The following is a 25,526-nucleotide window of genomic DNA, read 5'->3' as shown; positions in this document are numbered from 1 at the left end:
ATGGTGCTCTCACAAGCTCCTTTCCTACAGCCTGCTCCAGGAGGGATGTTATCAATCTCTGAATGCTTATAAATGTTTTAAGCCGGCTCTGATGCGTCCCTGGTGTGGCTGGGATTGCTGTATCCCCTCCAGTGGAAGCAGCCACCTCTAGGCTGGGATGTCTGTTGGCCTGGCAGGACCATGAAGCTGCAGCTGCTCAGAGCAGAAAGGGAGGAATATCATGTTTAATAGAAGTAAACCGGCCTAGGTGAGATCACAAGGGTGGTGTTACTCCCAGTTTCTGCCTATTTTGCAGCCTCTTAATTTTGCATCTCATATGGAAGATGAAAATGGCAGCAGAGCCCTGCCTGGCTGAGCCACTTGGTTCGGAATCGGTCCTGGCTTGTGTCATCCAGGCATTGCTGCACATTGGTGTGTTTTGTGGGGCTTCAGTCAATGCATGAAGGTAACTCCCAGAGGCACCCACTGCAGCCAGGGCTCTCTGCAAAGATGTGACAAGAGCCAGAGGCTTCCCTAGACAGACAGCCCAGAATTAAATCGCAGGGAAAGCAAGCACGGAGCGTGGATGTGGCTTCCTAACCCCATTGATGACCTTCAGCAGTGCAGCCTAAGACTCTCTCTGGTCTGTTCTGGTGTCTGCTAGTCTGCAGGGCTCCACCAGCCCAAGCAGTGACCCAGCATCCACCCAGCTTAGCTCTTAAATTCAGATGAGATCACGGCAGCAAGTGATGGATGGGTTTTTTTCTTTCTCTCCTCCTTTCTTAATCTCCCCTGGCTGGTGGGTCTGAGACACAGGATTCCTGCCAGAGCAAGGGAAGGGATTTGCTCATCTTCTGTCTTGCAAGCTCAAAACCAAATCCTCTTTATGGAGTTTAACCCCCTGTGTTGGCTGGCAGGGCTGGAGCGCCTGGCAAGGAAGTGGGGAGGGAACGAATGCTGAAGGAGAAGGCAGGGTAAACTAAAGAGGGGAGGCCAAGAAGTGACATTCCTGTGTCCTTGGTGCCCAAGGGGTGCACTCTGTGTGGGGCTTGATGGCAGCACACTTGATCCTGGGGTGGAAAAAAGACGCCTGGAGGCATTGATGGGCGGGTGGCTGTGGGAGCCACATTGCCCTGTGTCCTCCCGAGGAGGCAGCTGTGAAACCCAGGGAAGGCAGCACTTCCTAATAACCTTGATTAGCTTTCCTTGCTGGTCACTAATCAGCAAGATGCAAGCTGTGGTGGTGAAGCCAGCTCTGCGCTGTGGACAAAGAAAGACAAGCCTCTTTATCCCTCTTACTGCGGCTCAGGAGCCCGTCCTCGCTGGCAGGGGGATTTGAGCAGCCACTCACCCTCCTGTCTCATCTATCCCTTCCTCACACAACTCTCCCTCTTCCATGGGCTGTGAGGAAACCAAACAGCTCATCAGCCGCACTGTTGCCACAATGATTTTCATTTACCACCAAATAGCAATTAGGAGAAACTTTGCGTGTTTCCTTCACTACTTTTATTTCCCCTCATTTGTTTTTCACTGATGTGCAGAGCGTGTGTGCAGCTCCCTCCTTCCCCAGGGACTGCAGCAATCCTGTGGCATCTCCCAGCCTGGCTGCCTGGGGGTTTGCAGGCAGCAGTGACCATGAGGTGTACAGGCCATAAGAAGGAAATTTCTTTCTTTCTTTTTTGTTTCCCCGGGCTCTTGGCTTGCCTGTAGGTGGGCTTGAGGTGTGGCAGCCTCTGGGGTTTAGCTGCCTCTTCCAGAATGAGAAAGCAAGGGCAGTTCCTCTACATCTCAACCATGGGTGACCCTAAAGATGATCATCAGGGAGTTACATTTTCCTCTGTCTTAGTGTAAATTCAGAGCAGCTTTGAGATCCTCACCAGGAGCCCCCCTGGGTTCGGTGGGCTGTGTGGGAGCAGGGTCCTTGCCTGGCTCTGTAGTGGCTTGTTGGAATTTCCCAGGTCACCGTGTTTTGGAGAGAGTTTGTATTTTGGTTTTGGTGCGAGGTGTGTGGGTGTGTGTCATTCAGGGATTTTGGGGGTTATTTCCATAACTCATATTACTGGGGACTGTGTCTATGTGGAGGTAAGAAATGAGCCTTGCAAAATCTGGGGCTGTTCGTTCTGCCCTCCCTGGGGGGATGCTGGTGGCGGAGGGGGGTGAGCTCTGGTGGGAGCACCAGGAGGGTCCCACTGCCACCCCCTTCCTCAGCTCCCCTTAGGCTGCCTGGTGTCGGGTTCAGGGCAGGATCTGAGGGCTGATGAAGATAACAAACGGAGGCGATCGATCAGCGATCGCCTGTAATGAGAAGGTCGTTCTTGCACGAGGGCTGGTGACATCCTACACCCGTCCAGCACTCTGAGCCGGAACTGATAAAGCACCCTCATGTTCCTAATTAACTTTCTGGAATGTTTTTCCTTCCTTTCAATTTTTCATCTCTCTTTTTTTTTTTTTTTTCCCTTTTCTTTCTGCTCTGGCTGAAGGCTGGTGGAAGATGCTTTGCTTGGACACAAGCTCACAGCCAGCAGTAGGTGGGCAGGTTGCCTTACTTGGCCAAAGTCCTTCCTGCAGGGATGGACCTCTGCGGGGCAGGGACTGGCCTCCTGTGCTCCTGGCCTGGCTGCTGGGACTTTTGGGCTTTTGGAACCCACTGCTTGTCCTCAGGAGAGAGTTTGCAAAAGACTTTTAAGTAACAACAACCTATTTTGTGAGAAAGCAGCTAAAGTTGCTCTCAGAGGGCAGCAGAAAACTGTGGAGGAGCTGGAGGAAGGCCAGGCAGGTTCCTCTCAGCAGCTGAGCTGCCGTCAGCAAGGAGCATCAATGTCACCTCCAGGAATGGTGTTTGACCCCCTGTTTGACAGGGTTTTTGGGGTGGAGGAGAGGGCCATCACTCCTTCCTGCTCCTGACACAAAGGGAGTCCCTGTGCAGACCTGGCAGAGCCGTTTGGAGGGTGGAGAAGGTCGCAAGATGCAGCAGCATCCAAGTTTCTGTGTGAAGGGAGCAGTAAGCCAAAGCTGGAGGGATTAGCCTGCTCAGAGGGGCTGATGCCATCTGGATGGGCTCTTCCCAGTGCAGGTCATCTTTGTGCCGTGCTGTAGGTCAGGAGAGCACCGGTTCTTCGTTGTTCTGTGGTTTTCTCCTATGTTCTTAATTGGACACACACAGATGTGAGTCCAGGCAGTCTTTCCTCCCCAGGAATGTGGAGCTGATCTGAACCTGCATTAGATCTGGGGTGGAAAAAGGCTTTTCCTTAGCTTGGACTGCAGACGTGAGAAAGGCTGTTGCAGTTTGGCTGGTGGTGAGTGGATGTTTGGTTGGGCTCTTTGTTGAGCTTTTGTCTTTTTTTTTTTCTTTTCCCCTCTGCTGTGTTTGAGTGGTGCATTGTATCTCTGATTTGGAAAAGGTCCAGTGATGGTTATGGCTACATTGTCCAGGTTGGAGAAGGGATGGTATGATAGGGAGAGGTGTTAATGCTCCTGCCAGTGCAAGAGTTTCAGAGGGAGGATTTGTGTAATGGGACACGGACCTGTAGGTTGCCAGCAACCAACGTGGCTGTGAGTGATGTCATGTCTCCTGCAAGGGACAGTGTGTATCTGAAGGAGCTGAAGGCTGGTGCTGTTGGTCAGAAGTTGGGAGTATGTTCATAGAATCATGGAATATCCTGAGTGGGAAGCGTCATCAGTCCAACTTCTGGCTCTGCACAGACACCCCAACCATCCCACCCTGTCCCTCAGAGTGTTGTCCAAACCCTCCTGGAGCTCTGGCAGCCTTGGGGCCGTGCCCACTGCCCTGGGGAGCCTGGGCAGTGCCCAAACACCCTCTGGGGAGGAAGAACCTTTCCCTGAGATCCATCCCAACCCCCCTGGCACAGCTCCAGCCCTTCCCTGGTCCCTGTCCCTGGTCCCAGAGCAGAGCTCAGTCCCTGCCCCTCCGCCTCCCCTTGGCAGGAGCTGCAGCCCCCGAGGAGTCTCCCCTCAGTCTCCTCTGCTCCAGCTGAACCAGCCACTCCTCTTATGACTTTCTGTCTAGATCCTTTCCTATCTCTGTGGCCACCATTGTACACTCTAATAACTTCAAATCCTTCTTATATTGTGGCCTCCAAACTGCCCCAAGACTTGAGGTGAGGCTGCACCAGCACAGAGCAGATCCCTGTGTTCCCCCGCCGGTCCGGAGCAGGTCGCAGCAACTCAGCATCACCCATCAGCCTGGCTCCCAGGCTTGAGGTGCAGGTGCTCTAGGAGGGGGATGCTGGTGATTTCAGCATTATTTGCTGGCAGAGGATGGTGTTTATTCCCCTCGCTGAGCTGAGGATGCTGCAGGACGTGGCTGACGGACGGTTATTTACCCAGCGCTGTCGGTGCGCGCGTGGCAGGCGCGGAGACGGGATGTGCCCCAAGGAGCTCCCAGTCTGTCAGGCAGCTGAGCTGGGGCTAATGATGAATGACTTCCTAAATAAATAAATAAAGCTCTGAGGCCTGCAAGAAGAAACGCAAAGTATTACCCAGAACCACAAGGCAATTTAGTTGACGATCGCTGATGCCGTCGGGCGCCCGGCGGAGATCGTGAGGGTTTGTTGGGAATTGCTGAAGGATGTGTTTGTGTGGGAGCGAGGGGAAGGGGATGGGGTGGAGGGGAGTGTGGTCCTGTGTCAATCCAGTCCTTCCCTTAGTGCATCCCAGAGGATAGCCCAGCCCTGCCCTGTGTGCACAGAGGCAGAGGAGAAGCCACATCTTCAGCCCAGCTCTGGAGGATGCTCCTGGCATTTCTGGTGGCTCCAGCATTGCCTCCTTCTCGCTGGTGCTGCCACGGTGCTGCCACTGGCTTTTTGCAGGGGAGGGTCCTTTGGGGTCCTCCTGTGGCTGCAGCACCCCAAAGCGTGGATGGGCTTGGGTTTATCAGGGTGCAGCCAGGCCATGGGAGCTGTGCTTCCTCCTCCTGCTCCTTGTCCTCCTCCCCTCGCTGCCGCATCCCTCCGGCTGCGGCGACGTCCCCTCTGCCCTGTCCGTGCTGTGCTGCACCTGCTGAATGCTCTGTGATACATCACTGCCTGTCAGAGCTGTCACTGCGGGGGACAGGCTAGGGGGAAATTAATTTCTCCTGACGATTGGAGCCCAACTCGGAGCTCTCCTGTCTCATTTCTCCTGCAGCCACCACAGCTTAACCCTTAGTGTGCCATTGTACCCCTGGGCAGGGAGTAACACCTCCTGCAACACCTGCATTGCTACGCCCCAAAATGCCCCTTTTGCCTGTTGCTTGGCACTTCACACATCTGAGAGGACTAGAAATGGTGCAGGAAGGAGGAAAGATATTTTGTGTGTGTCTGTGTGCGTGCTAACACAGTGAGCTGTCTTACTGTGCAGTTTCCTCTGGTTTCCCACATTGTAAAAAGGGATAATACTGTCATATTAAAGCACTTGGAGATCTGGGGATGAAAAGCAGCGAGTAGGACCGAGACAGTCCTGATCAAAGCTCTTTTTTTTTTTTCTCCATCTGTGTTTGTTTCCCCGTGGAAGATAATACTCTGCCTCTTTCTTGTAAATATTTTTTTAAGATCTAAGTAACTCGGTGATAGATAAACAGCCGTGCTTCACTCTGAAGGATCTCTGCTGCCTGCTCTAATTGTGTTTGCCAAGCCCATGGCCCGTGTTTTGAAGTGGGTTGGGGAGTTGCATTCGAGCCTAGAAGAGCAACTGTGTCCAGCAGCTTTGGAGGGGGAGGGACTGACTTGGAAATGCTCCAACGCCTCGTTTTTTGGGCAGGATCAGGCATCTTTTAGGATCAGTCCTTTCTGCACAGCCCTTGGAACCTGGCAGCTAAAGCCACCAGTTAGTCTTGAGGTGAGCTTTGCTGCTCATGGGGGTTGTGTTTGTTTAGTTAAGGTGTCTTGAAGCGCTGTGGGAAGGGGATCCCATGGGATATGGGAGCACCATAGCCCCCTGTGCCCCAGCCCAGCCTGGTCCTCTCAACAGCAACAGGCTCCAAGGCTCCACATAGCCAGGGTGTCTTTGCTGAGATGAAGGGGCCCAGAAGGCAGAGTTATTTTGGGGGCTTTGCTGGCCTGAGGAGTGGGATTCAGCAGACACAGGGAGGGCTGCAGGGTCTCCCTGGTGTGGGGAAAGGATGTGCACGGCTCTGGCACTGGGACTTGCTGGACTTTTGGCACTTTGCTCTTGTGGTTGGCAGGTTTGGTTGGCTTTTCCTCTGCCAGGAGCTAATCCTGGGAGCAGCAGTGAGGCTGCTGTGTGCAGACCTGGTCTCTGGGTGAGTGTCCTTGGGGTTTTCCTGTCTAACCAAGATCTGGGGTTGAGCTTTTGGAGCAGAGGCAGCATCTCCCTCCCTACCACCAACACTTTCATGGTTATGCTCTCCCTGCCCATTAAACAGGGCTGGTCTGGTCAGTGTGTTATGAGTTAGGAGAGGGAAATAGGTGTCAGAAACACATACTTTGAAGCTCCTCTCTTCATGCTCTGTTTCCCCAGGAAGGAGCCAAACACTTGCCAGCAAAGCAACCTGAGTGTGGATGTCCCATCCATGGAAATATTCAAGGCCACCTTGCATGGGGGCCCTGAGCACCCTGATCCAGTGAGTGGCATCCCTGCCCATGGCAAGGGGTGGAACTGGATCATCTTTAAGATCCCTTCCAACCCAAACCATCCTGTAATTCTATGACATGGGCTGTGCAGGCTTTCAGAGCCAGCACTGCTCCCCAGAGCCCACGGGAGAGGTGCCAGGGTGGGCTCCTGGGCCAGGTCCAAGCAGGCAGGACCCACCTTGAGCAAACCACCAGTGCCAAGTTTCCTCATCCCAGCCCTGGTGAGGTGGGGTTTGCCGAGGGCAGGGTGTTGGGTAGGAGCAAGTGGGAATTGTGGGGTGGTGAATTCAAATTTCATCTCTCCCCTCCCCAGGGGAGGTGACAAATGAGCTGGTGGTTGTGCTAAAAGCTTTTCTTTCTCCCTTTAAAGAGGTTGCTGGGAGGAAATGAAGTGACCCACTGACCTCTGTTAATAGGCAGTACAAACTGAGCTGGTGCTGCTGGAAGGAAGAACCCTCAGTGCAGCCCTCTGCCTGCAAGGTGTTTGCTCCGATTGATGTGCCTAATGGGAGCAATTCTCCCACAGCAGCTGCTGAAAATGAAGATGTTTAATAATCTCCTAGATCTGGGTGGAACTTTTTGCAGAGAATTTCTTTAAAGTCCCCCTTCTCCCCTTGACGGGCAGGTGGAACAGAAGAGAAGCCCAAATGCTTCTTTGTGATTTTTTTTTTTTCAAGTTGTTATATTGTAATGAAGGCAAGGTCCCTCCCTCCTGTTTGTTGTTTTTTTTTTTTTAATGCAGAGCAAATGTTTCAATTACCAGCTCCATCAGGGCTGAGAAAAAGTAACAAAGGGCAAAATGTTGCCCAGAGAGGTTGTGAATTCTCCAACCCTAGAAGTGTTAAAGGCCAGGTTGGACAGGGCTTGGAGCAACCTGGTGTAGTGGAAGGTGTTCCTGCCCATGGCACAGGGTGGAATGAGATGATCTTTAAGGTCCCTTCCAACCCAAACCATTCCATGATTCTGTGATTGTGTGAAAATCCCTGCAAGGCCCTGACCCATCCCAGTGTCCATAACTGTGCAGACACTTCTTTTTTAGCAGCATGTCCCCCTGAAAGCAGTGAAGACCAAGGTAATCAACTTGGTCTGTAGATAAAGCCCCCTCCTCCTATATCCCCTGGGATACCTAAAGTAGCTTAAGGGCATAAGGTATCCAGCACCCTCTGAAATGGGAGTTACTGGGGGGAAAATCTTCAAAAGCATCTTACAGCAGCTTAGATTAAGTCCCTTTGACTCTCAGTGGAACTTAAGCTCTTAAGAAATGTAGGTGCTTCTGAGCACTTCACCCTCTGTGCCTTGCACCCTTGGGTCCCTGCAGATCCCTGGCTCCATCCTGGCTGGAGGAGCTGCAGTGAGAAGCTGCTTCTTGCAAACACTTCTGAGTTTTATTATTTTTAATAATGCTCTTCAAGACCCCGGGCTCAGCTCTTACAAGCTGCACACGGGGCCATGCTCAGAGCTAGAGATTAGGCAGCACATAAGAATGAATGTCTTACAGGAGCTCTTTTACTGTAAGAATTAATCTTATTCCTGAAATGTGACCGTATCTAGCACAAATCTGACCCCACTGGGGGCCATGGCTTCACTTAATTGCATTCTTTAGCAAGGATTGAGGTCTATTAGGTGGTTTGCTTGTGTTGCAGGGGATCCCGTGCCAGGGAATTTAGTGTGGGTTTGCAGGTCCGTGGAGCAGCACAGGAAAACTGCCATTATGTTGGCTTGGCTGGTGCCAGGAGCTTGGCTGGGTGCTCAGGGACAGGCAGGAGTGAGCAAACCTGCTCCAAAGAGCACAGACAAGGTAAGCTGTGCCATGGGGAGGGCAGAGGATGGGTGACAGAGCCCTTCTGATTTGAGCTTCCACCAGAACAATTCCCACCTTTTCAGGCCTGCTGGGAGGGCAGGAGGGCCTTGTTGAGTGGCAGCTGGTTCCAAACATGGCATGTTCTGCCCTGTAGGCGGGAATCTTGCCGTGGATCAATCTGTTTCCAGCCTCCCTATTGCCAGGGCTCTCCCAAGGGAGCAGAGCAAACTCTGTCCCAGCTTGTCCCCGGCAGCCGCAGGGGAACCAGGTGGGGGCACATCCTGCTGTCCTGAAAATCCCATATCCGGGGGGGAAAGACAGCCAGTGATGTACCTGCTCTGAAGGATGAGTTGCTGGATTGAAGCTGACATGTCCTAATATCTCTGCCAGCACTTTCTGTCTCCGTCAAGGGCCCGGGAAGCACATTAGCACCGGAGCGGAAGTGTCACCCTCTGGCATCTCCTTCTCCAGTCTTGGAGCTGTTGCTGTATCCCCTTTACCAGACCTTCTCCATCCGAGCCCATTATATGGCATGAAAAGCCATGCTGGAGGTGGGAGAGTGGAGCTGCCAGGCTCCTCTCTCCGGAGGAGGCAGAACATTTCCCTGACATTCCTGCATTCAGCTCCATCCTTTGGAGAGCAGCACATTCTCTTGGCTGCTCTGAGCCGTGGAAGATCATTGGTGCTGCGTTTGGAGAGCAGACAAGGCTCCAGGAGATGTTTGGTGGCATTTTTGGGGGGACTGTGGGCTGGTTTATATTGCTCTGATAAAGGGAAATGTTTGGAGAGCAGACAAGGCTCCAGGAGATGTTTGGTGGCATTTTTGGGGGACTGTGGGCTGGTTTATATTGCTCTGATAAAGAGAAATGTTTGGAGAGCAGACAAGGCTCAAGGAGATGTTTGGTGGCACTTTTAGGAGTGTGTGTGGGGGATATATTGCTCTGATAAAGAAAAATGAGAGGTTCTGAAATGGTGGCTGAGCCAGCACTGGTTTGGCTTGTTTTATTTTAGCACAGGGAACTAAATATTTGGGTGGATAGTTGCTCTCTCCAGCTCTTGTCCTCTCCCTTCCAGCCTTGCTGGTGGGAACTGGGAGCTGCGTGACTGAAGCAGGAGGGAGGGAGAGCCAGTGAGCAGCAACACGGCTCCATTTGTTGTGCTGGCATCGGTGCCACATCCCCAGTTTAATTAACAGTTACCATCGCAGCTATTCATGATGTTCCTGCTCTCTGCAGCAACAAAAGAAACCCCAGCGCGTTGTTCTGCGCCCTGGAACCCTGAAAACCACGAGTTGAGGCTGGCTGGAGCCTCTGTGTTTCTCTGAGTGTGTCTAGAACAAACATTTGAAGAGATTCCCAGTGACAGAATCCAGATCTTTTCTCTTTTTTGTATCAGTATTCGTGCTCGGTTTTCATGAGCCGGCGCTGAAGCACGATGGATCTAGAGGAGCACAGAGCACACAGCAGAGGCTTTGTAATCCTCAAAGTGCAAGTCCAAAGCGTCTGTCTGAAAAAGTTGCTCTTTAGGGCTGAGTACATATGGGGACTTCTTGTTTATCCTGCCTTTTCTTTTAATTCTGTACAGCTCAGCCTTGGAGAGTTAATGGGACAGAAAAAGATTAAAATGCCCCTTCACACTGCCTGTCCTGACAGTCTCCCACCCTGATGTGTATCAGAAAGCCTAAACAGCCTCACTATCCCCTTAGTCCTTTCCAAGCCTTTGATCATTGTACAATATCTCCTACCTGGCTTTTTTCCAAAAGGTGATAAACCCTGGGTTTGATTTCTAATTGGCGTAACGATAGCGGGAAGGAATCTGTCAGATCTGAGCATCCTTCCACAGCTCTGGGCCATTATCCCAGAGCTCAGTCTGGCTGCTGGGAAACCTCTGAGCTGCCGACCATGGGAGGAGGTTGTGGCTGCAGTTTTCACTCTTATTTCCGACCCTTCTGGGGCAGACAGAGCTCACCTCTGTGACTGAGGGAAGCGACACTCAGGGCTGGGGTGGTGGCTAAGAATACAGCTCCCCTAATGCCATTCCAGCTTTGCACAGGGATCAGGATAAAGCTGTAAGCTCCATTTGGAGCCAGGAGTTGTCTCCATGGAAATGTGCTGGCAGGGTGAGGGGAGCAGGCGGGTGCTGAGCTCCCTCTGCCCCGTGGCAGCAGTGCTGATGTGCTGGTTGTGTCCTGCAGCCACACTCTGCCACGTCCAGGGCAGAGGTGATCAGGAGAAAAATCTCTCCCATAGCTGTTAGAGGTTGTGTTTACTCGATCCATCAGGATCAACTATGTGATATTCCCTACTCCAGGTGTTCTTTCTCCCTGTTTTGTGTAACTCAGTAAAGTGGTTCCTCTGTGTGTTGCAAGTGGGGAAACTGAGGCACCAAGTGGAGTAGGGTCTCTCAGACATGTAGTGAAAGCCATGGAAAGAAGCCTGGGATCTCTCCAGCATGTGTTTCCCATGCAGGAGGGGCTCTGGGACACCCACACTGATGCCAGGCTGAGGGTCAGGGTTGCTGTGTTGGGTGAGTGCTGCACAGCACAGAGGATCCCTCCCCGAACCACACAGATCCTCAGCGGACAAAAGGGGACCCGGGGAAAACATCTCCTGCTTCATCTTCCCTCTTGGTGGGGGATTTTTTTTTTCTTCCTTGCTGGGTTTTTCACGTGTGAGGTTTCAGTTTTTCTTCTTCTCCCTGCGCTTTTGTGGAAAAATCGCCCTTTCAGAGGGTCCCTGGGCCCTGTCGGGTCACATCCCTTCACACCTCATTGCTCAGCGCTGCTCTGCCGGCGCTGCTGCATCTCCCGGGCTGGGGAGGGAGAGGAGCTGATGAGTGTTAAACTTTAAACGTGGGTTCTGTGTGGTTGGTGCCTCCTGATTCCCGTTCTCCTTCCTGCGCCGTTCCCTCCCTCTGTGAGTGCTGAGATTCGCTTCATCACCTGCCCAGGCAGGGAGCCAGAGCCCACCAGCCTCGTGTCCCCACCAGACTGCTGGGCCATGGAGCTGGTCAGGTCCCCGTGGAGCTGCCTGGGCTCCCCACAGGGACCATGGGCAGCAATTACCTTGGGCCCCCGCTGCCCCTCGGGCTCTGCTCGGCTCTGCCCACCCAGCTCCCCCTCAGTGCTCTCCCCCTTGTGCCCCTCTGCCCACCCAGCTCCCCCCGCAGTGTCCTCTCCCTTGTTACCCCCTCTGCCCACCCAGCTCCCCCTCAGTGTCCTCTCCCTTGTACCCCCTCTGCCCACCCAGCTCCCCCTCAGTGTCCTCTCCCTTGTACCCCCTCTGCCCACCCAGCTCCCCCTCAGTGTCCTCTCCCTTGTACCCCCTCTGCCCACCCAGCTCCCCCTCATGTCCTCTTCCCTTGTACCCCCTGCGCCACCCAGCTCCCCCTCAGGTCCTCTCCCTTGTGAGCCCCTCAGCTCCCCCTCAGTGCTCTTCCCCTTTGTTGTCCCTCTGCCCAACCCAACTCCCCCTGCAGTGCTCTCCCCTTTGTGCCCCCTTTGCCCACCCAGCTCCCCCTCAGTGCTCTCCTTGTTGTGCCCCCTCTGCCCACCCAGCTCCCCCTCAATGCTCTCCCCTTTGTGCCCCCACAGGTGCTGACAAGGCTGGGGAGACTTTGTGAGTCCCGCTGACCCGGAGCCTTCCCGGCTGGGGCCGAAGGCCAGTGCAGAGGATGAGGATCCTTCCCAGCCCTGGGATGTCTTCACTGGTCTCCCTCGTGAACCTCCTCTCCGTGCTGCTGATAGACTGTGTAGCTGAAAGTAAGTGGCTCTGCTCTTTCCCTGCTCCTTTTCTCACCTCAGCAAAGTATCCCCCTCTCCTCTCCAGCATTTAAAGAAGTGTTCAGTACCTGACCATGTGTTTCATTTTCTAACTTCTTCAGCTTTCCACTGGTGCCTTCCCCTTGTTCCCAGTCCCACCTCTGGGGGACACACAGGGCAGCTGGGCCCTCACAGCCCACTTTGAACCTCGGGTTGCCCCCAAGCCTGCAAAGAGCTGGAGAGAAGGGAGGGAGCTGCCTGACAGCTCTTGCCAGAGCCCTCCTCCCCCTTCTCCTGGCCCCATCTCCACCCAGCTCGCCCATATTGTCCTCTCCTGCTCCTGCCTTTCAGGATCTGTCAGACACTGGTGACCGTTGTCGTGTTACTTTCTGGGGCTGGATTCCAAACAGCATCATGAAGAAAGAGTATTATGTTCCTCCTTCCCCCGAGTGAACCAGTTCCACTTTAACACAGTTTTTATCTTTGCTGCCTTTCAATTCTGGCTTTAAAAAATGAAAAAAGGGGAAGGCAAAAAAAAAAAAAAGGTGAAAATCTTCAGCGACTTGAATGTAATGTTCCTTCGACATGAAGGCTGATCGCTTGGGATCAGTGGGGAATAGACTTTTCCAGGCTGATTGAATTATGACTTTTTTTTTTTTTTCCCCTCCCCTGCAAAGCTGCTTGAAGCTGGTGAGAGGGCTGCTCTGGTCAGCGTGGCCCTTGACAGCTTTTAACGTAATCGCTTCGTTATCAGGGTTTATTACGATGACGCCGTCACCGGGGATTGAATGGACCCACGACCTTTCGGTTGCTGGGAGATTTTTTTTGGAACAAGTGCTTTCTATCCTCTCTGCAGTAGGCAAGTGGGGGGTGTGTTTGCCCTTGCCTCACTCCTGAGTTTTGCTGGGTTCATGCTTAATCCTTCTTTGCAGGGAGGAACGCTCATGTGCAGAAAGATAATGTTTTATTTTATTCTTTTTCATTTCTTAAGCCTGGGAAGGGAGCTGGGCTTCACTGTAGGGCCAGAGCTTCAGTTTGAGCTGTCCTGAGTAGCAGGAACGGTGCAGTGTCTGGCAGCAGGGAACCTGCCATGAGTCTTTTGTCCAAGGATTTATCCAGGGCCCTACTTGGGTGTTGCAGCCAATGCTCTTGCAGGGTCTTTATGAGGACCCAGAGTCAATGAGTGCTGCTGTGTTCCACTGGGCTCAGGGTGGCCTTGTTGGCTTGTGAAAGGGGGCACCGGGAATTTCCATTCCCGACTCTTTGTGCAGTGGAGTCAGGAGAGGGGATTCAGTGGAAAATCCAGTGTCAGGGCTCCGGGGTCTTGTTCTTGCCACTGGTTTTGCTGTAACACTCCTGGCAAAATCGCTGTTTGCAAAGCCAGCAGTGCAGCTTTGCAGGAGTGGGTGGAGAGTTCAGGTGTTTCTGTGCTTCTCTGTGTAAGAAGAGCCCTGATTCATTCCCTGTGATACCCAAGTGCCTGTGAAAAGTGGGGTCCATTTTAATTTTACGTGTACACCAAGCCCTGTGTGCTCATTGCAGAATCAAGGCTTCTCAAAATTGTGGCTGTGTGACCTCAGTTCTTCTGTGGTTTTGGCTTTTCCTGAGAAGAAATGAGCATCTTGTCTGTCCATCATCTCTGGGGTGAGGTTTGCTAAGAAATTACAGCAGAACAAGGAGATCCCATGTACTGTCTGACTGCTACCAAGCCCTTCTGGGGGGAAATGTGCCCTCAGGGGGGCTGATGCTGGTCAGATAAGGCAGAAGGCACCAGTTCTGTGGCCCAAACCCTGCTGAAATCTGTCCCTGCTCCGCAGACACCTCGCTGCTTGCAGCTGAATTTCTCTCTCCTGTAGTTCTGCAGTGTCCTTGGATCCTGAACTCTGAGGTTTTGTATTCTTTTTCCTCTTGCTGCTCACAGATGTCCATGCAGGAACTTTACAGGTTGCCCAAGGTGGGGCTGCTCTTACCTGCTTGCTGTGCAGATGAAATTGGGAAGGTGGTGTCTCTTCTCTTGACCTGTGGAACAGCTCAGCACCTCCCTGAGCCGTGCCCTTGGGGCTGCTCCCTGTTCCCAGTTGCTGGAGTTGCTCTGGGGCTGTTGCTGTGCCTGGTGGTGATGAGTGGACAGAGAGTTGGTAGCTCCTGGTTTTGGAGTGGCTCTGGAGAGATCCCCTCTCAGTCAGCAGCACCCGAGCTGGTCCGTGCTGCTCCCCACTGAGCCTTGCAAACAGCAAACAGCTTTGTCTGTCACAACTGCAGAGGCTGTGTGAGGAGCTGTCACTCTGTTCTGACAATGTCCTCTCCCATCAGATGGCCCTGGGCTCTGTCACTGCCTCTCCCGTAATCCCTTGGCCGGTTTCCATTTGGCCACGGCGCTGACCCCATTTCCTGCCCTAATTCACCAGAGGGGCTGCCCAGGCCCTGCAGCCCCCCGGGCACAGGGGGGTGGTGCCCCTGCCGTGGTGGGAAGCCTGCATTGGAGATAGGAAACCCCTGGGATTCTGGCTTTTGGAGGGCATCACCCTCCCAACTTCACAGGGGGAACATCTCCCCGTGCAGCAAAGCCTGGGCTGAAAGCTGGAACTTGCCTCCTCTCCCAGTGCAGCACTGGAGGAGCTGTGGCCTCTGCAATCAAAGGACCATTAAAATACTTCCCTTGTTTCCGAGGCTAATTGATCTCAGTCAGTGATTTAAATCTTTCTGTGGCAGGAGTGTTCTATTTAAAGGAAACTGCCATTTAAATTAAAAACCCAAAGCACCACACTACTTTCTGCCTGCTGTTCCTCCTTGGGAAGCTGAAGAGGACAATAATGGAAAGGTGTAAAGCAGACATGTTCCTTCTCTTTTTCTTTGGTTGCATATGGACACTTTGTTTCTTCTGTACAGTCAAGGGCAGCCATAGAACTGGAAATTGCTAATTCCGTGATTATTTTCATTAAAAGGAAAGCATTATCATTTTGTTAAGGATTCAGCTGTTTGGGCGAGGACCAGGAATTGGCATCACTGCAGGGAGTGAGGGGAGACCTCCCCAAGAGCTGCACAGCCAAAGAGGCAGGTCTTGTGCCCCTTGGAGCTGAGAGAAAACCACACAGCAGAGACAGATGGATGTGAGTCCAGGGAGGGTAACAGTCCCCAGATTGCTGATGGACCTGGGCACAGCACCAAGCCTTGGTGTTCCCTGTTCATGCCCCCAGCCTGAGCCATAAAACCTCTGTGGCGAGCACCCCAAAACACCTCGGTTTGTGTGTGCACAGAATCAGCCTCGTCCTGCTGGTGGACAGGGCACAGCAGAGCTGCTTTTGGGCTGAGGGCAGTGGTCAGGTCCTCCTGCCCTCCTCTGCCACCTGAAGGAATGACGTGCCCGCTCTAAGTGCTCCTCAGCTGCAGATAAAAAGCCACTTACTGTATAGAAATGTGCCCGTTTTTCTGACTGGAATCAGCACGCTCGCTGTTTTCAAGTGGATTTTTCTCATTGATTAAACCTTTGTGCTTTACAATAGCACTTTGCTAATTGGTACTTTGCATACACAGAAGGCTGGTGTGTGGCTCTCTCCGCCCCAGCAAGATTTAATGGCAGCAAATGTTACTTATTACTTAGGTTTCCTTCCTTTTATAAATCATGGTATAGAACTCTTTACTAGCACACTCTGAAGTATTACCATAAATAATTAAATCTAAATTGCAATTGACAAAATAAAAGAATAAAGCCCCTTTTATGATGCATTACCCTGGCTTTCTTCCCTTTTAATTGCTCTTGCACCATCATTAATTTGCAGAACAGGGGAATTCATGGGAGGTGCATGTGTGGGAGTGGGGGGGGCTTGTGCTCCATGAGCATCCATGGGGCTGGGAGAAGACAGCAGCCAGGCTTGCACCAGGCATGTGAGACTCATGGACAGGATGGAAAACGTGCTGGGATGGGAAAGGAGCTCCTGTAGGTCCCTGATTAGGCTGACAGGGCAGGGAGCCGGTGCCATGGGAGGTGTGTGATGTGGAAGGTGTGTGCTCCTCCTACAAGGTGCAGGAGGTGGTGGCAGCACAGCTGGGCTCGCTGAGATCCTGATCACAATGACTTACAGGTGCATCTGACTCCTCTCCTGAGCCGTCCCTCCCGTGCTCTCATTCCCAGAGGATTAGCCTCTGGCTCAGCTCACAGCTTTTAGCTCTGGAGGTCCCAGCTTTGATCTGCTTTTGGCCAAGACAGCAGTTGTCACGTAAGATGGTAGTAAAGATCAAGGAGGCTCCATCTTAGGACTTGATAGACATGTTAAGTCGACATCAGTGGGGAGGGAATCTCTCTCCAGTCAGAGGAAGCTGCTTCATTTTAGGTGTTTGAGGTGGATCCTGACAGCGCTGTCCTGAGAGAAGGAAGATGTCGAAATGTGGTGAGGCTGAGGTGTCTCATTGTTTGTGTCATAGACCCCAATTAACTGTGGCCCCCCAAAATGACAGTGAACCTGCTGGGGGCTGAGGAGCCAGGGGAAGGCTGCAGAAAGGCTTTTTCTCCTTGGTGGGTGGGTTGGAGGGGGAGCAGAATTTAAGGTGGGAGCACAGGGGAGGTTGTGTGGCTGGTTGGTGGGTGGTGGAGTTTCTACTGGGTGTTGCACATTGTTCCTTCAGTGAGTAGAGTCTAATGGTGAGCAAGAGGGAGGCAGCAGCTAAATTACATCCTCCAGAAGGCAGAGATCCCTGCTTCCCTCCCCAGATCCACTTGCTGCTCACGTTCCCCATGCACCAGTTGCCTTTGTAGCCAGGAGACCCCTTGTTGTCCTTGTTCCTGACTTGCCCTTTCCTTTACTGCCTTCTCTGTCTACCAGTTTGTGATCCAGGCTGTGGCTGTTGAGGGTTCTGGACTGGTTGTTGTCTCACTCAAGGACACTGAATTAAGCTTCTATGTCACCTTGTTTTAAGTGCCTGATTAAATTAAACCTTGCCTGACTGGATCGAGTGATGTATCTCTTTTCTTTCCTACTTCTTTTTTTTTTTTTTTTTTTTAAAGATAACTCAAATTGGAAAGTTTGTGCCTTCTGTAGGACCCGGGGAGGAAATCAATCATCTGTCAAAAGAGCTTCCTCGGGGGCAGGGGGGGCTGGCAGTGCCCAGGCCTCAGCTGTGCCCCACACTGTGAATGCTCATTAGATTAATCTCTGCTGAGGAGCACCTGGGGACAGCGGCAGCCACGGGTGTTTGGGGCCCAGCCATGGGTGTCTCCTGGTGAAGGATCTTTTCCCACCCAGAGGTTCTTGCTGCTCAGCTTCATTAGATGTTTAAGTTAGGGGAAAAGAGCATCTGTTTGTTGTGTAAACAAGCAGCTTGTGTGAAAATGTCATGTGCAGAGGGTTTGTGAGGCAGGAAGTGCCTGTCTTCACCGTACCTGGATGCCAAAACTGGGGCTGCTCCTCTGTGTCAGGCTTTGCCAGGAAGCCCAGACTTTTTTCTTTGTGACTTTTCCCCTTGGTTGTCCTGTTCACTCTGGCAGTTCTTGCACATGCTGCTGGAAAGGACAGGATCTTTCTGGTGTCTCACCCAGGCCCTGGGTCACATCAGCCTTCCGTCTGTCTGACAAGGCCCGTGTGCTTATGTCTTTTCAAGACCAGCAAAATATGAATCTCCTGGGTCACTAAAGGGAATCTGTGAGGGTATCCCACCCTTTTTGTGGCCTGGCAAGCCCAATATTATTCTTAGAAGGTGAGCAGAGTGTTTTTCAAGGACGCCCGACCGGAGGAATGTCGTTCCTCGGCGCGTGGGATGGAATCTGGGCTCGTGTTGGCCTGTGAGACACAATCTCCCAAGAACAGTTTTATTTACTCTGTGCCACTCTTCCCCTCCAGTCAAGGATGTTCTCTTGCAACATAATTGGTCCCAGTTCCCACCTTAGAAAGCTGTGATGTTCCCTGCACTGCAGCTGCTTTTAATTTTTTTGGGATTGTTAAAAGTTCATGAAAATAGTCACGTTTTGGACCATCTGCTGTGTGCAAGGAGATAAGCAGCGTATGGGCTGAGGGCCAGGGGCTGGGGCAGGAGCTGGGAGTGTCCTCTCGCTGTGACTGCACCTTCTCAACCCTCCTTTTGCTTGTCTAGATGGCTTTTTTGAGCAAGGACTGCTCTTGCCGTGTTGTTGGCCGGTGTAATTAGTCCTGGTCTTGAGTTGGGGATCTGTCCTGGTTAAACCACGCCAGGTTCTCCCCCTGCAAATGCTAAACAGTCGTGTTGGGGTTTGGCAGAGGAACCTCCTGCTCCATCCAAGGGCACAGCAGTGACTGTGGAAGAGATCACAGCTACCCCCAGACCTGAGGAGTGCCAGGAGAGAGCATTATAAATACATTTTGGACGTCTACTGCGAAGACTTTGAAAGGGGATCTTGAAATGAATGATTCAAACCATTGACATGAGGGACTGTGGGTTGACCTGTTTTTCACAGTGGAGGGTTTTGAGCATGTCCCATCTTGGTTTTGCAGACATGAAACATTGCTGCTTCATACGAGCCCGGCAAAAACCAACGCTGCTCGTTTCATCTGCAATGCACAGAATCATTTCTGTTTCCTTTTGAGGCTGAGAGCAAAAGCAAAGCTTTAAAGAAGAGGAAAAAAAAATAAATAGAAGGAGCTGCAACTGGTTTAGCATTCTACAAAGTTTCTCTGAGTCCTCCAAATCTTTAATTGACTCAGGAGCATAAAATTGAGAAGGGGAGAGAGTGAGAGAGCGTGTGGAGTGGCGCGAGTGATTTGAATAATTTATTGTCCTTTGAAGTTGCAAGAGAAATTTCAGCTGCCTTGGGGAGTAATTTCTCCCCCTTCTGAAAGGGTTTCTCCTTATTTTAAGCTCATTCAGAGGCTGATAGTTTTGCATTTTCTGCATAATTAATGACCATAGCTCCCCCTACTCTCACACAACCTCTAAAGAATGGTGGGGTGATGAAACTTGGTGGTTTTTTTAATTAATAAAGTCAAATTAATTTGGCTGTGTCCTCTTCCTCCCTCACCTCTGTTGGAATTCATGGATTTATTCTTAAATTAGTCTGAGCATGCTGCTAAGATTTACTAATCTTTAGCCTGGACTTTGATTTGTATGAATGGATTTCTAAAATGGTGGTGTAGGGTTTTTTTTTCAGTTCAGCTCAAAGATCACCTTGAGACTGGTTCCAGTGGGCTCCCAGAGAGCCAGGAAGATCCTTCAGCTCTTGTTTCTCTTTGTCTGGGGAGCACATGCTTGGTTTTGAGGGCTTTCTGTGTGTGTTGTTTCTGTATGAGTGCTATGAAATGCCCCTTTCCTTCTAAGATCTGCTAATTGGGGCTAATTCCAGTAGCTGCCCCTTGAGGGATTGCCTTTCCCCGATGAAAGGGGAGAGGATTGCCTTCCCGGTGCCTGGAGGGACTGCAGGACAGACTTCTGGTGAGAAGCCATCCCTTGGCAGGTGTCAAACAGGAACAGAAACCTGTCCTACTCAAACAAAAGCTCACCTTCCTCAATTACTGTCTGGGATAGCAGAATTTAAGGTGGCATCGCTGCTGCTTTTCCACGTTTCCATTTCTCTCTCGCTCGTGTCTTGCACTGGTTTTCTGGCTCACTGAGTCTCTAGTTATCTCAGAGCTGAACCCATCACATTCCCCCTGCTGTCAGTTCTCAGCAGTGTTGTTGGATTCTCCCTTTTTTTTTTTGATTCTTTTGTGTTGATGTGCCCACTACAAATCTGAATGATGAGCAGTGTGGCTCAGAGACAGAAATTGCAGTGACTCGTGTGGTAGGAGTCAAAGTTCATCATTGTTAAAGGTTGTGTTCATCCATTAGTCATGGCTTTATTAGGTTCTGGGTTCTTGTTTTCAAGATCTCCCATCTTGAGTTCCCTTGACATCCCAGCCTCAATACTGATAAGCAATACAGGCTCAAAATACACTGTTAAGACTCAGTGTTTCAAGCTTGTATATCCCGAATCTCCTTTTGTTCCACAGAAAATGGGAGGTCAGATAGGAATGGTGCAAAAAACTTCTGAATACACCCCAAATTCTGTGCTGTAGGAGCTGTACCTTTCCCTGTTCTTGTAGACCAGGAACCTTCTTCTCTTGAGCCTGAAGGGAAGAAGCAGACAACAGCTGGTAAGTGGAAGTAATACAGCTTTTATTTACAGGATTAGGAGAGCAGAGCTTTATCAGAGGATATTTTATTTGCCTAGTGTGCCTTTCACCCCCAAATGATCCCACATATGAGCTGGCAAACCTCAACTGGGGTCATCCATCCCGTGATCTCGTGCATGTAGAGCTGCAGCCCCTCCTGAGCTGGCGATGCAAGGCAGGACTTAACTGTGTGTTTACAGTTTGCAAAGCTCTGTGTCACATCCCAAAACCCAGGGTTGGGGCTGATCTCCCTGATCACATCCTTGGGGCTCCCAGCTCTGCTCTTTCTCGGAAGGACCATGAGCTGCAGGAGCATGTTTTCCCCGTTGTGCTGACTCTGCTGTCACTTTGTGGTGGTGCAGGACTGAGGCTGGGCTATATTAAGATGGCATGGCCCCCTGGGAGCTGGATCTGGGCTCGTTAAGCTTTTCCTTCTTGCAGGCTTGTCCCGTAGGAGATGGTTTTTTCATGTTCTGGTGTCCCCCCCTGGACTCGGATTCTTCAGTGACTCAGAGCAGTGGAAGTTGAGCAAAGAGCCAAATCCTTTCTAGCTGGGTCTTTTCTCAGTAGGTGGTGAATCGAGCTGCTCCAGGATGCCATTATCAATGAGATGGCTGAAGGAGAAGCTGTCTTAGCAACTTGGCAAGGGCAGGGAGAGCTCCCTGCCTCAAGCTCATGATTGCAAACAACCTGGGATTGCTGTCGTGACATTGATGGACAAGGGGCCCTCATTAAGTTGCCAGGACAGCTCCTTGGGTCTCTGGCTCTGCTCTGGGTTGTTAGGCCTTGTTATGGGACCTGTGGACAGACATGGAATGAGATGTTGCTACAGCATTCGTGTACCCCCAGGGTCCACGTTGCTGAGGCCACGTGTGCTCCTTTGTTTGCTGGAGCTTCCTGGCTGATCCCAGGGCTGCCATCCTGCATGAGGGCAGTGCTCATCTCCTTCAGCTCTTGCTGGTCACAAGGAGCAGCTTCCTTCCTGTGTTGTAATGCCAGGAGATGAAGGAGAATCCTGGCCAGAGGACCATCTGCATTCCCACCAACGTGCTCCTTTGCCCCTCAGTTTGGTCTGTGCCAGGGAGGGAGGGTGGGAGCAGAGAGCAGCAGTTGTGCACCTGCAGTGCTCACCATCTCAACTGGGGAGAGAAGGAGGTGGGGAAACTGAGGCACGGGAGGAGGATCTTTGTGGGATGTGGCCACAGAATGTGTTGAAAAGCAAACTCAGTCTTGCATCCTCCAGATCACGTTCCCTCCTGCACATATTCCATACCCTGCTTAGTGCTACCTCTTTTCCCTGCTTTCTTGCCTTGTGTGCAGGGTCTCACTCTGATGCTGGGCACCAGCTCCCTGCTGCATTTGCTGTCCTTCCCTGCCAAACGCAGACCCCTTCACCCCCAACATCAGTCCTCCATTTCTCATTTGTTGAACACAAGCCCAGGTGATGCTTTGAGCCCTCACCGTGGAAGTTCTCACATGGTGGGTGCTTTCTGGTGTGTGCTCACTACATGCTGAGAGATACCAGGCACCAGTTTTCCTGTTGGGGAAGGAAGAAGAAGGCCTGGAATACCACCCCACTCCCTGCAGAACAGGGACATCTCCCTGTGCTGGCCCATCAAGCAGTTTTCATCCTGTGTATGTGCATCATTACATGTGCCCCATTATCCCTTTGTATAAATCCCAGCTGCAGGAATGTTTTCCTTGGCTGTATCAAGGTGCCAGTTGCTGGAGCTGGGGCTGATCCGTGGAAGTGACAAATACCCTTTTTGCCACGGAGTGAGGTGGATCCTTTCCATGCACAGGGATGTGGGATGGTAGCCTGGAGGATTCCTGCTGAAATGGGATAACTTCATCCCAGTGCTGTTCCCACGCGATAAGGAACGGTCCCATCCCTGGAAACCAGCAGTTTAAATAGACCAGAAGGAACCATTATGCTTTCCCCTCCAGCAAGCAGGTTTTTCTCACCTTGCATGTCAGAACCAGGAATAGATTTTTGGTAGCCTCAGTCTCCTCCTGCCTCACTGCTTCAGGCTCGTACCTCCTCTTCCAAAGGGTCTGTATCCCAGTGTGTTTCAAACAGGAGCTTGAAAGCTGTATGGATGTGCCAGATCCCCAAAGTTACAAGCCTGATGGCGAGAACAGCTTGACATGATGCTGGCTATGAATGGACTGCTGCCTCATCCTGGCTGGGGGGAGAGGTGGGAGCTGGCAGCACAGGCAGGTGTTGGACAGCCAGGGCAGTTAAAGGTGTATGAAATGAGTTCTTCATCTTCCTCACCCATTTTCTGCCTGTGTTAACTCCTGTGCTTGGGTCACATCCTTCATCACTACCCTTCCTTCTCTGGGACCTTTCAGGAAAGGAGAAGGGATAATCATCCAGGTGACATTCCCCTATGTCCAACAGGGAACAGCCTGCACTCGCCTGTGGTAGCACAGCTTTTCTGAGTCAGGGAAGGGCTTTGGTGGCTCAGCAGCAGGGGAATAGCAAGGTGGAAGTATTTCACTTCTCAGAAAATGTCCTCGATCTTTTTTTACCCTCCTTTGCCCAACCTTGCCAGTCCCGTCTCCCTGAAGGGAGCCAAGAGCTGCTGACAGTAAGAGGAAGTCTCTGTCTAAAGCCTATAATTATCCTGTCTGCCTTCCCAGAAAAGGCCAGTTGGGGAGCGAGCGTGCTCCCGTTCCACGGACCAGCCCTGCCTTCTCCTGCCTCCCCAATTACTGCTTAATGGACTTTTTATGATGATAAGACGACTGGGCTGGGGAGAAGCTATTGACGGGGAAATGGAAAATAATTCACTCCCTGTTTGTTTGTTCTGTCAGAAAACCCTCATTTTGCTTTTATTTGTGAGGCACCGAGAAACAGCCCTCGGAAAGAAAAAGTGCAAAATCTGTCCCCTGGATTTCACGGGGACCTGGGTCTCTGCAGGACCTCTCCAAGGGGTGTTCTTAGTCTTGTGGAGTGTCTCCACAGAGACTCCTCCCCGGTCCTGTGCCCAGTTTGCAGCTCTCACTCTTCTCCTGAGGAAAGATGTAGATTCTGGAGCTGTCTCCCTTGCTTCTATCCCTCTCACAAGCTCCCCCGCTCCCTAATGCCACTGCTTTGGAATACAGATCCATTCCAAACAGAGCATTCTTGCTCCCCACTCTCCATCTGTGTCAAATTTGGCTGCTCTCTCCTGTTTTCATCTGCTCTGTGGTTTGTCTCCTCCATCTAATCTTCACTTCCTTGCTCTGGCTCTGAACACCTCCCTTCTCTCCAGCTTGCTCCAGTTCTCTTGCACAGAGTCATGGAATATCCTGACTTGGAAGGGGCCCACAAGGATCATCAAAGTCCAACTCTTGGCCCTGCACAGGTCAGCCCAGAGAACGTGCCATTTCCCTTGTTGATCTCTTCTCATTCTCACTGATTTTTCCATCCTTTCTACCTTCTGCTCCACGTTTTGTCTCCTGATTCACTGGTGTGGCAGAGCTGCTCCTCTGGCTGTGCCTCCACACTCCCATCCCCATCCTTCCAACACAGGGCATGGATCTGTGTGCAGCCAGACCACAGCAGCACGTGCGTGTCAAACACACTTCCTAAAGCAACCAACAAACAGTGGGAGCGTGGCTGGACCCCAATCTCACATTCCTGGCAGGGATTTCAGGAGGGCAGATGAAAGCACAACCACCCAGGGCTGTGGTTGGGGAGTACCTTGGGCTCCTTCTCCGATTGTGAGCCCGTCAGCAGTTGTGGGAAAGGGAGATGGAGTTTCACTAGATCAGCAGAAAGGTTCAGCCCAGAAACCAAAGGAAGAGGGAGGAGGAAGGAGAGGAGAGGAGGGGGGGTTAACTCTGTGCATGGCAGTGGGAACACCATCAGATTCCTTCCTAGTGGCTCTGCAAGTTAGCAGGGGGTGAGAAATAACAGGGAGAGATGTCTCATTCCAGCTGACACAAACTGGTTGTTGGAAGATTCCAAAGCTTTTGTCTGGCTTTTGATTTTTACCTTCTTCTCTCCCCAAGAAGTACCTGTTGGAGAAGGTCTCTGAGTTCCCTCTGGTGATGTTTTTGTGGTTATTTTGTTTGTATTTCAGTCTTCAGAGGCTGCAGCTGTGTTCAGTGCCACCCGGGGTGCTGAGTGCTGAACAGAGCCGTGCCGAGACCGTCCCTGCTCCAAACTGCGTGTAGTGTCTAGACCAAGACAGACAGGCAGGTGTGAGAAATGAGGGTTGTCACCTCCCTGCTACGTGTGGCAGCCTGAGGTGTGGGGAAGGGCGAGTTCCCAAGGTCAGCCGACTTTGCACCAGAGCCAGAGATCCGAATCCCAACTATGGGAACGATCTGCAGCCTGGAAAAGCAGATTGGGGTGTGCAACTAATGGCAAAATAACAATGACCACAAACGGCTTCGTGGTCTCAACTTTTCCCTTTGTTTTAAAAGGTGGAGTTGCCTATATGTGTATATATATGCACAAAAAAGGCTGATTTTCCATCTGCTGAGTGTTTTTGAGCGAGGATAAAGGTCGTCACTGGCTAACATGCCCTGAATCTCTCCTGCAGCGTGGGCACACTCACAGTGGGCAGATCCACACGGGGAAATGTTGGGCTCAGCACCACGGGGCTGTTTGCTGAAGGTCGAACAGGAGCGGTGAGCAAAAGGACGGCTGGGAGTGTGTGTAGGAAGACTCATAAACCGGCCAAGTGGCAGGAAAATGGCCTTCCTGCTGTGCCCTTGCTTCTGCTTCGGTTCCGTGGCACTCTGGGGTGCAGTGGAGAGCGTGCTCCTTCCCCAGGGTGGGATAATGAGGGTTTACTCACCGGAGAAGGAGGAGCTGGAAGCGGCGCTTTGTGTGCCGGCAGGATGGGCCGCGTGGGCTTCCACGGAGCTGTCAGCAGGGACTGAGGGCTCCAAAAATGGAAGCAAAACCTTTTAAAATCCGTGTTTTGTAGCTGGCTTTCTTTTGTCTCCGTGGATTGCTGCCGCTGTGGGCGAGGGGCCCTTTCAGCCGGGCTCCCGCTGCTCTGCGCTGCGGCCAGATGGGAGAACAAGTGGCTTTGTCTTTATCTGAGGTCCATTGTTGAGGTGCTTTCCTGGGGCTGGCAGGGGGTGGTGGGAGGTGGTAAACACAGAGGTGGGTTTTGCCATCTGAAATCGGCACCAGGTCCCTGCTGTGGGGCTGAGGGTGCAGGGAGAGAGCTGGAATGGGGGTCAGGAGGATGCAGAGGTGCAGAGGCACTTCTGCAGCCCCCGCGGGGGCAGCCTGGGGCACAGAGGGACAGCATCACACACACTGGGGCAAATAC

At 51.9% G+C, this 25,526-nt stretch overlaps 1 protein-coding gene across 15 annotated transcripts in view; it reads left to right on the top strand.

Annotated features, from left to right (window-relative positions):
• The window catches only part of PTPRS (protein tyrosine phosphatase receptor type S), a 163,081-nt gene that overhangs the window by 48,775 nt on the left and 88,780 nt on the right, over positions 1–25,526 (top strand). For all 15 annotated transcript variants that reach the window (XM_029963841.1, XM_029963836.1, XM_029963835.1 and 12 more), the window contains exon 2: positions 11,963–12,130. In XM_029963841.1, coding sequence (XP_029819701.1) covers positions 12,043–12,130 — 88 coding nt within the window. In that variant the 5' untranslated portion in view covers positions 11,963–12,042. The remainder of the gene's footprint in view (positions 1–11,962; positions 12,131–25,526) is intronic.

The sequence above is a fragment of the Manacus vitellinus genome, unplaced genomic scaffold (genome assembly GCF_001715985.3).
Source record: "Manacus vitellinus isolate BGI_N305 unplaced genomic scaffold, ASM171598v3 scaffold_64_pilon, whole genome shotgun sequence".
NCBI lineage: Eukaryota > Metazoa > Chordata > Aves > Passeriformes > Pipridae > Manacus > Manacus vitellinus.
This window is presented reverse-complemented; position numbering and strand designations above follow the sequence as displayed.